At 31.0% G+C, this 10,782-nt stretch overlaps 1 protein-coding gene across 3 annotated transcripts in view; it reads left to right on the plus strand.

Moving 5' to 3' along the window:
* Positions 1-714: 714 nt before the first annotated feature.
* Positions 715-10,782, plus strand: part of LOC111715688 (sex peptide receptor) — a gene marked incomplete at its 5' end in the record, with an annotated part of 21,607 nt that continues 11,539 nt past the window's right edge. For all 3 annotated transcript variants that reach the window (XM_023491047.1, XM_023491048.1, XM_023491049.1), the window contains 7 exon segments: positions 715-846; positions 3,549-3,681; positions 5,594-5,667; positions 6,978-7,102; positions 7,623-7,705; positions 8,645-8,748; positions 10,214-10,288. In XM_023491047.1, coding sequence (XP_023346815.1) covers positions 715-846; positions 3,549-3,681; positions 5,594-5,667; positions 6,978-7,102; positions 7,623-7,705; positions 8,645-8,748; positions 10,214-10,288 — 726 coding nt within the window.

Below are 10,782 nucleotides of genomic sequence, written 5' to 3' on the forward strand. Positions count from 1 at the left end.
ACACCCTCATCCCTCATTTTCTACCCTCACCCCTCATTATCCACCCTCACCCCTTATTTTCTACCCTCTCCCCTCATTATTCACCCTCACCCCTTATTTTCTACCCTCACCCCTCATTATCCACCCTCATCCCTCATTTTCTACCCTCACTCCTCATTAACCCCATCTTTCCCTATTCCCCTTATTCTGAAGATATATATCAAGGTTTTGCTGAATATTTACTATGAAAATTTCAACCCTTTTCCCATGCATTAATTTTGTATTATAAAAACAAATTTCAAATTTTCTTCCAAGACAAATTTGTATGCCACTCCCCGACCGTAATATAAAAAATGACATACAATTTTCGTCTTTATGAGCTCGTGCAAATGATTTATAAACCAATTGCTGAGAATTTGCATACAAAGCTCAACGATGGAGGTTTATAAAGAGCCTTATTTATATCGCGGTCTAAGATATTTTAAAGGAATAACAAATAAAAGAATTACTGCATACAATTTTAGACATGAAATCCATGTAGAAACACAAAAACCTTTGCAAAGCGAGATTTCTTACCCAATAGTCCCAAGGGATAGAATAATAGAATTTGCGAAACGCCGATAAACCAAGTAATATGTCACGAGTATGTCCTTAAACCAAGTAATATGTCACGAGTATGTCCTTATAGTCAAAAGAAAACTGTTTGAAATATTTAACAATGTACACAATGTTTAGAGCATGTTTGAGACACTCGACTCGGACGATATCGAGTACTTTGAGAACTTCACGGGACTAGAACTAGATGTGTCTGCTCAAAATGATTCTGAAGATGAAGAACCACCGATGTGTAACTTCCAAGTACTTAGGGTAAGTTTAACTTCAGATGTAAAAGAGTAAATTTTTAAAGAAATTGAGTCTTTGCCACAAACTCTGATTTTCTAATCACTATATCTTTAGAACCAAATGTTGCAGACCTTAGATATTTCAAACTATGAATTCTGTTAGATCAAATAATCTGAGTTTGAAATATCAAAGGTTTACACCATCGAGTTCTAAAGATATTGAGGTTTAAATATTTGATTTTGTTCCAAAGACTCAATTCCGTTAAATGTTTTCTACAAATAGAAGGAGGAATAACTCAATTTGAAGGGATCCTTCTAATAAGAGTGCCCTTCAAGACTCAGAGCAACCCAGAACTTCGAAGACATCGAAAGAATTTATAAAATGTCGTCTTGACCATTTTCAATTGGTTTTATACTATTATACTATTATACCTATATACCTGTATTTATGAAATAAAAAAATTGCCATGAAATATGCAGAGACAGTTTTAAACAGCTGTATATAATTATTTAATTAAAAAAACTAAATATCTACATCAGTAGGTTTAACAAACGAATGAAGAAAAATAATCTCACCCTTTTTTTTCTCTAACGAATCATGATTATTATAAATAGTTAATGCTTAAAACGGACTATACTAGGTCGGTAAGCAAGTTTAAACTAATAAATGTTTAAAGGGTTTAAGTTTTTCATCTTAAAATTTATTTAAGATGGAAAAATGAAGAGTACTGTTGTGAATTAGATATTCCACTTTTTTTGAAACAGTAAATTTATATTTTATTTTCAATGCATTTGTAAGATTTTCAGAGAAAAACGTTGAAACAAAAAACGAAAAATAAATTTTTTATAGATTTTTTCTTTTCTTATTTTATAAAACTTTTAGATTTGTCCTTTTCTGTTTGTTTAATCAAGAAAATGTATAAACTATTTTTACAACTGCAGTTTCTTGAATCCTGGAATTTAATTATTTCTAAAATGAATTACTGTTGAATGAACTGTTCACTGTTTTCTCATTTATAATTAATTCCATAGAACTCCTGTGCACACTCTTGTTTCTTCTATTTAATCATAAACCCTATAAAAGCTGGGGGGGTCTGAATCTGTGTATAGTCAAAGGGGGCGCCCTCCACCCAACACTAATAAAACCCCTGAGAGTAAAGGTTGCAATCCATGTTCGTAGCTCAATTTGTCAAGGCCAGCTCAAGAGATTTTCGAAAGTGTACTTTTTAGATCAGTAGCTTTAGATTTTTTTTACACGGACCACTTTTTTTACGGCTCTCCTATATACCTGTCCATTAAAGAGCAAAAAAAACTAGAGGGGGGGGCTCAAATGCCCCCCCACACTAAATGTTTAGGGTTAATACCTCTGCAGTTGCAGTATAAGTTTTAAGATGTTTCTAAGTTGCTAAGCTAGAGTCCTCAGCGCTCTTTTTTTAACAACAATTTTAGCATTCATTCAATGTCAGAAATAGAAACCGGTGGGAAAATTATTTCATATTTTATCCTTTAATTTATCTGTGAAAATAAGCATATGTGTTTTGTTTTAATTTAAAAAAAAACATTGACTATAATATTTAAATTGTTTGAGAGGCTTTTTTAGTAAAAAAGTATTAATAATCATAACTAAAAAATATAATTATTGGTTGCAGCTTTATTAAAATCTTTATCCTCAAAATATATTTCAGCTTTTAACAAAAAAAAATCTGTTTTCTTTTTATTTAGACATTATATTATGCAGCGTATACCACTGTATCAATATTTATAAACTTAAGTAGTAATCTATGTTTGGGTGTCTATCTGTTTGTTTTTTTGGACATCCGATCATAACTCAGGAACCTCTTGAGCCTCTTCAAATTTTGATTGGGAAAATTGTTAGAATCAGGGGAATGTTCTTCTAGCTTGGTTTTGAAATTCTGATTTGAGATTCTAAATCATAATTTAAGACCAACTGCGGGTAAACGACGGGAGTAACTATGAGAGGAATGCTGGGCTCTCAGGCTAGTTGTATTGTATGTATATATAATCACCGAATCATGTATTCATTGTCTATATTATCAATTATCCAAAACAATATAAAAGTATTGGGCCAACAAAGCTATAATTGATTATCTGGACTCTAATCTTTATATATATTTACATTTATATATATATTCTTCTTAAACGAAAAGATCTATAGAATGTTACTAAAAGGACGTATAATCTATATATAAATTTAGCTTGTCTGGGTGTCTGTTTGTTTGTATCCAATAAACGTAAAAACGGCTGAACCGATCGGGCCTCACGTGGCCCCAGGGAAGTTTTATGGCCTATCAGACTTTAATTATGTAATCTGAAAATATTTTTATCTGAAATTATTTAATTCAGTAAAATTTTAAAATGCGGAAAAAATATTTTGAAATCCGCAATTCACAACAGTAACATTAAAAGTTTTTTTTCTGATCAAAAATGATAGAACTTGAATTTACAACAACGGATAATTTCTTTGGAAACCAGCTTTGCCTTTGGTTATAATGAGTTATCCAATCAGAGTATGAATCAAATTGGCGAAAGGGTTCCTGAGTTATGATCGGATATACAAATATAAATACAAATAGATAGACATTAACTTATATAGATTATTAAACATATATATATATATATATATATATATATATTCAATATTTATGAAAAAAATGTAATTTTTTCTTCCAAGAGTAGTCTTGAATTAATTCAAGGATATTGTTCTAGGATGGATACAAACCCATCCATGGATATCTGGGTTTGGTTGTGTGTATCCTGGGCACCCTGTTTAACTTGATGAATGTCCTGGTTCTCTCTCACAAGGATATGCGGGGGAATCCAATCAATCTTCTTCTAACAGGTCAGTTCTTTACAAGGTTGTTTATGAGTTAGATACTCTCCATGCACGCCAATGAACGGACAATGTCGTCTCCATAACAATGGACTGTCAAAATTCTCATATGACAATTAATGATTATTGTTGGAAGATGAGGGGGGGGAGGGTTTTCTCCTCCTCTCAGTTGTAAAGAGCTAAGAAACTCCTTCCCCTCCTCACTAGGAAACGTTGTCATGTCATAATCAGTTACGTCATATGAGGATTTTGAGTTTCTAGTGCTATGGAGACGACATTTATATTCTGGTACATTGGAGCACATCCAGAAAATCAAACCTTAATATACAACCTTGGTTCAATATATATTCAATGTATCCACAATATGTGTAAAGGGACTGCAACCGTAGTTTTAAGAGAACCTTCATGCAAAGACGACAATTCTCTGGAAAGGTTTGTCTAATCAATTATGAAAAAAAGCAATGTTTAAAATTTTCAATTGGGGGTTCTCTACAAAAAAGTGATTTGCGCATTTCTACTGCAGGAAAATTTATAAAAGGAATTAGAATTTAACAGTTTTAAACCTAGAAAACGAAAATATCTTCCTCATTATTGGTCGAATAAAGGAGTCAAGGGTATTGTTGTAATTCGGGCATTGTCATCTTTGCTTGGAAGGACACTTGGAATTACGCGTACAGTCCCTTAAAGATTTATATCAACATCAATTTATATCCACAACGTGTAAAATGCTGATATATTTGGATCAAACAAAACAATATCGGACATTTTTATATACTTTTATAAAACACACATTATTAGTTTCAACCTGCACTGAGATATCATTAAACCATGCAATTTAAGTTTCTGCATACAAAAATAGTGAAATAAACAAAACAAAGAATAATAAAGTCAATTAATGGTTTTATTTCGTATGAAATACTACAAAATTTTCTGAAGAAACTGAAAGATATTATTATGAATATTATGAATTATAAAAAAAGAGTTCGTATTTAGTTCGTTTCTGTATTTGTTCCACACATCTGTTCTACAAATCTTTTCAACAAATCTTTGTTTTCCCTCGTATTTTCTTCTGAGAAAATGTTATCTTTTATGAAAAAAAAATCTTCTTTTTCGTTGATTTATTTGATTCAAAATCATAAATTTGGTTGGGTACGTTTTTAGAATCGTTTCTTTAATCATTAAATAACGACGACAAAAAATGTAAACAAAATTCTGCAGTAAACTGATTAGTTGTTTAGGAACAGGTTAAGAAAATAAAAATTAACTCTTATCATCGCAAATAAGTAATCTTATTAAATTATTATTTTCTGTAATCTCTCATTATTCAAAAAGATTTTCTGTGGATTTTCTGGAATTTTGATTGAAAAGACGACATTTGAAGAATTTGTAGAAATCTGCGAATAAATTCAAAGAAAATAAGAAATTCAATATAATGATGAAAACGAAATAATTGATTCTAACATTAATTTATTGACAAATATCTTTCGAGAAATATGTTCCTAAACATTTAATTAGCTTACTTTATAATTTTTACTTTATTTTTCGTCTCGTTAGTTAATAATTATAAAAAACTGATTCTGAAAACATACCTACCCAAATTCATAATTTTGAAGGTCGACTATGCACTCAAACTCAGTAATTATACATCGTGGAAAAGTTTTATATGTCTCAAATGAATCCTAAACGAAATGATCCATAACTATACTGCATACTCAGTACAACCTCCAGTCCATACATTGCCGGTCACACCCTTTAAACCTTCCTTGGACTGAAAAATGAATCTGGTTTTTTGAAAATATTTTTTTAATTAAACCACATGATTCCATTTTTCTTTAAACCATGTTTGCATATCATCACGTTAGAATAATAAAGAGTTTAAAGAATTTCCAAATTAAATTTTTCTAAAAAAACATGTTTTTAGGAATAGCGGTAGCTGACGTCATGGTGATGTTGGAATACATCCCCTTCGTGGTGCACATGAACCTCCTGGATGAGGTAACTTGACATCTCTGAAAGGGACTGTACGCATAAACCCTAAAATATCTGATCAACAAGGTGAAAGATATTGTCGTTTTTTTTGACTTGAAAAGTGATAAATTCTGTTAATTTCTAGACAAGACACTCTTGCAGATAAACCGCAAATGAAAGTAAACAGTTTAAAGAAACATTAACTAGGATATATAATTCATACTAGATCAATCAAAGCTATTAAGGGTACCGTTGTAACTCAGGCTTTGCCATCTTTTTGTCGGTCAATTGTAATTTTGCTTACAGTCCCTTTAAGAGACCATAGACAAGCCTTTTTTTAGTCGAAATCATAGTTTTTCTTAAAAAGTGTTAATTCGCCCAAGAATCAACAATTTAAAGCTATAATTGATACTAGAAGGTTAAAAAGCGTATTTTGGTAAAAAATGGGGTGGGAGGCGAATATTTTTTGTAGTGTAGAAACATAGTTTATTAAGGTGTACCAACGTTAAAATGTTTAGAAAAACAAAAAAAATACACAATTTGTATACTGTAAATTTCCGTCATTGTCCAGGAAGATAAGAAAGTGTTATTTAAAAAAATTTGTCGTAAAGAATGCAGATGTTGCTTTCATTCAATATATAAAACCTTGAAAAATGATTAATGTTCTCGGCCAAATTGTGGATAGAATCTTTCTACCTACAATCCATCATGGACCCATCATATTTTGAACAATACAATTTATATCTCCATATATTTGCATAAATAAAGCCATCCAATTTTTCAGTGGTGTAAATGCTCCTGAAAAATTATTTTCTCCTGAAATTTGTTTGAGGGTTTTTATTCCCTGAATTGAGGAAAAAGTATAAAAACGAAAAAAACTAATTCTTTTTTGTTTGTTTGATTTAATGCAATTGATAATATTTTTTTTTTGGTAATAACACCTTTAAAGCAAACAGCTGCTCATATGTAGGCGATTATATCAATATACTGTGAAGACGACTTTTTCGTTTAAGTTTTGACTGTTAACAAGCTTTTTTCGAATTACAAGTTTACAAGTAATCAAACATAAGCTTTTTTAATTGACAGCTTCTCTTGAAAACTATGTTTTGTGTATCCAATATCCATGCCGTTGTTGTATTGATATAATCGCCTACCACTGTAACAAAGACTTCGATAGGGCAAAGAACTGATTAATCTCCTCAAAATCCGTATATCTTTGCAACATGATATTTTATGAATTTTGTCACCCTAAATACAGTTTGAAAGAATGAGTTAAAATTTGTTAATGGTTTAGTTTTATAAAAATACTATATAAAAATCAGTTGTACAAAAAACAGGACTCAAGACCGGTAGAAGATAAGTACTCCTGGGGGTGGGGGGTGTTCCTCTGGTTCCATGTCAACTTCACCATCATCATACACAACGTATCCATCTGGCTTACCCTCTCTCTAGCTATCTGGAGGTAAGCGTATACAGGGGGAGAAAGGAAGACGACTTTTAGATAAAAACCGCAATTGTGCAGTGTACTGTACACTGAACAGAGACCCAAGTTGATTTTCAAGATACTTGTAAAACTATTTCTTTCGTGCAACATTAAATACACATAAGATTGCTTAAATGTCGTCTTTCTCTTCCGTTGTTTCTATGGACTTACTAAATGTATCCAAACCTGTTTAGATATATGTTTTCATAAAACCTTTGTACTCATATTAACATGAAAACCTGTTTAGATATATGTTTACATAAAAACCTGTTTAGATATATGTTTACATGAAAACCTGTTTAACTATATGTTTACATAAAAACCTGTTTAGATATACGATTACATGAAAACCTGTTTAGATATATGTTTACATGTAAACCTGTTAAGATATATTTTTACATGGAAACCTGTTTAGAACTATGTTTACATGAAAACCTGTTTAAATCTTTGTTTACATGAAAACCTGTTTAGAACTATGTTTACATGAAAACCTGTTTAGATATATCATGATTAAGCATCATGTCCTGGCAGTGACCCTCTGCACTATCCCTCGGTGTAAAATGCTTCTTCTCATGGGCTACAGTAAGTAGACATTTTTTTCTAAAATGGACTGTTCTTGTAAAAAAAAGTTAAATACACATTTATAAGTTTAAAATTTAGCAGTCACGCCCATTCTTAAATTAAAATAATAATAAATAATATATGAATGATATTCATTCTGTAGGATAAATGGTACTCTTATAATGAATTATGTACTTGATTACAAATTTCCAGTTGCAAAAACAAAAATAAAATATGAACAATATTAGGTACCAAACATAAGCTAATTAAGTTTAAAGGAAAATATGGAATTATGCATTCATTTGACTGAATAAAAGGCCAAAGAGTGATTAACTAAGTCTAAATAAAATACAATTTTCAATGAAAAATACGTCATGAGGGAAGCATGACGTCATTGATCACAAATTAAAATAACATGTTTAATTATATAAAAATCTTATACATAGCTAATTTCTCGTATCTTTTCTTGATCGTTTACATAAGGAAAAATGTGTATTTTAGATAAAACTTTGATTCGATTGTTGCTGTTATTTCTATTACTATCTAATAATTCTGTAATGAAAATTTAATATGAGACAATCTCCACAAATTCCAAAATGCGGGAAATACAGGAGGAAACCGGTTTATCACAAAGCGGGCATATTCAATACTAAGACTGGGCACGTTTAGACTTTTAAAAAAGCTGTTAGCGCGGTTTTTCTGGTAGTTGTTCGTTTCTTAGATCGTTCCGTTCTGTTCCTTCCCTAAGTTTCCGTTTGTTTATGTGTTCAATTTTACAAACGGCGTTAACGGAAGATATTGTTGGAATCGTTAACAGTGTCAGCCGTTAATTCAAAAAAAATTGCTGTTTGTTAACGGAAAATTGTCCAACCTTATACAATACACAATAGAACAAAACTGTTGTTCCCAGGACAATTCTAAACATATTCAAACAATTGAAAATAACTTTTCCCCCCCTAGTTGTTCCGATTATCCTGACCATCCCAAACTTCTTGGCGAACTCAATACAGGAGCAGATTCAACCCACCGATACCGGCAGAAACGTCACCATTTATGTTCTCAATGTAAGTTAATTTTCAGTTTTATTTCAATGCAGAGAGTCCATTCCCCCCCCCCCATCTTTCACAAAGATGTAAATTTAACAAATCTGTAATTTGCAGAGTCTACATTAGTGGATTTTTCCTCAACTTCAAATTGTAAAGGGATTGTAAGCGTAATTTCAAGTGACCCTCCAAGCAAAGATGGCACTGCTCGATTCACAATGGGTGCCCTTGAAACCTTTTAACTATCGTTAATGTGGAAGATATTGTCTTTTTTCTAGCTTTAAAAGTGTTTAATTCACATAAGTGTTCCTGCAGTACAGAACCCATCAGGGAAAAAAGTTAGTTTATAAACATTGATATCTAATGCATACTTGATCATCAGACAAAGCTTTGAAAGATGCCGTTGTTAATCGGACATTGCCATCTTTACATTTGAAATTTTCTTTACTGTCTCTTTAATACCTTAATTTTTATTACCATTGGGGGCTTCATATATGTAAATACGAAATATTAAGTGTTGATTAATATGTCCCCGTACTAAACCTAAATACATTTATTGTGTATTCATCAAGTATAATAAGAAAGAAATCTGCTGAAACTAACATTTTCTTTCTTTAGTCTCCAATTTGTATTTAGATTAACAAAAGAAAAAGAAAAAAGAGAATCGTCGGAATAAATTATTTTTAAACTTTGGAAAAAGTTTTCTTTCTACTGTACACTGTGTGCTGTGTACTGTGCAGTGTGTACTGTGTACTTTACAGTGTGTACTGTGTACACTGAACAAATCTAATCTATTTTACCCTATCCAAATCTGTTCTTATCTATTAAAATTCAATATAACTTAAAGGGACTGTAAAGGAAAGATGAAAGGGGGTATAGGCTGAAAGCTAATCACTTTAGCTCTTAATCGCGACTCATGAAAGTTATATCTGATGTTCCTGTCTCGAGAAATTTATATAAAACTGTGTCAAATTTATACGAAAATTCATATAAATACAATTTAGTATAGAAATGGTAGGTTAAAACAGACCATATTCAGCAAATACGCAACCAATCTGAAAACGAAGATATCCCAGAGAAACCTCATTGTAACTTAGGGTTTCTCCAATTATTATTTATGATTTTAATTTTAATTTTTAATAGATATTATTGATAATATTATTTAAAGTACGTATGAAATCATCAGAATTCTCACCAATGGTAGTTCTGTATATATATGAATTTTCGTATAAATTTGACACAGTTTTATATCAATTTCTCGAGACAAGAACATCAGATATAACTTTCATGGGTCGTGATAAAGAGCTAAAGAGAATATCTTTCAGCCTATACCCCCCTTTCATTTTTCCTGTATAGTCCCTTTAAAATAATATTCTTATGTAATCTAATCAAATCTATTAAAAGCTAACATCCTATAATTCTCATGAAATATAATCAACTCTATCAAAACCTAATCAAATCTAATCCAAACAAATCTAATCTAAAGTGGAGTAGCCTAGCGGAAAGTAACAACAAACTGTTCTACAGACTCAATATATGGTTCTACAGCTTCTTTCTGAAGGTTAGAGTACAATTTTACCACGTGTTGTGACTCTCCATTTTGTTTTAAGTGCCGCCATTTTGTTTTGAGTGCCGCCATTTTGTTTTATGCTTGTTCCGCTAGTATATCTCATATTTAAGAATACAATAACAGAATTTGTAAAAAGTCACTGTGAAAATTATTCAGTACAGTTATAGCAGCTGAAAATAATATGATAAGAAGTTTAAAAATATGGCGTGTATTTAATTATACCATCAAAGGTTTCTGTTCAGAGCTTCGGAGCTTCAAAGGAATATTCGTGTTATTTACAAAAATCATAATAAAAAGTTAAAAGTTTTTTTGTCATTTATTTTGTAATAAAGATAATCGGATTTTATCATTCTTAGAACTAAATAAATAGCCATGAAATAAAGCTAAACATTTAATTGTCAAACATCTCCAAATAATTATAAGACGCTTGTACAGTGTATAATTCCTAATTACGAAACCGATATTTAAAATTCTCCTGGCCTTCC

The sequence above is a fragment of the Eurytemora carolleeae genome, unplaced genomic scaffold (assembly GCF_000591075.1).
Source record: "Eurytemora carolleeae unplaced genomic scaffold, Eaff_2.0 scaffold1849, whole genome shotgun sequence".
In the NCBI taxonomy this organism is placed as follows: Eukaryota; Metazoa; Arthropoda; class Copepoda; order Calanoida; family Temoridae; genus Eurytemora; species Eurytemora carolleeae.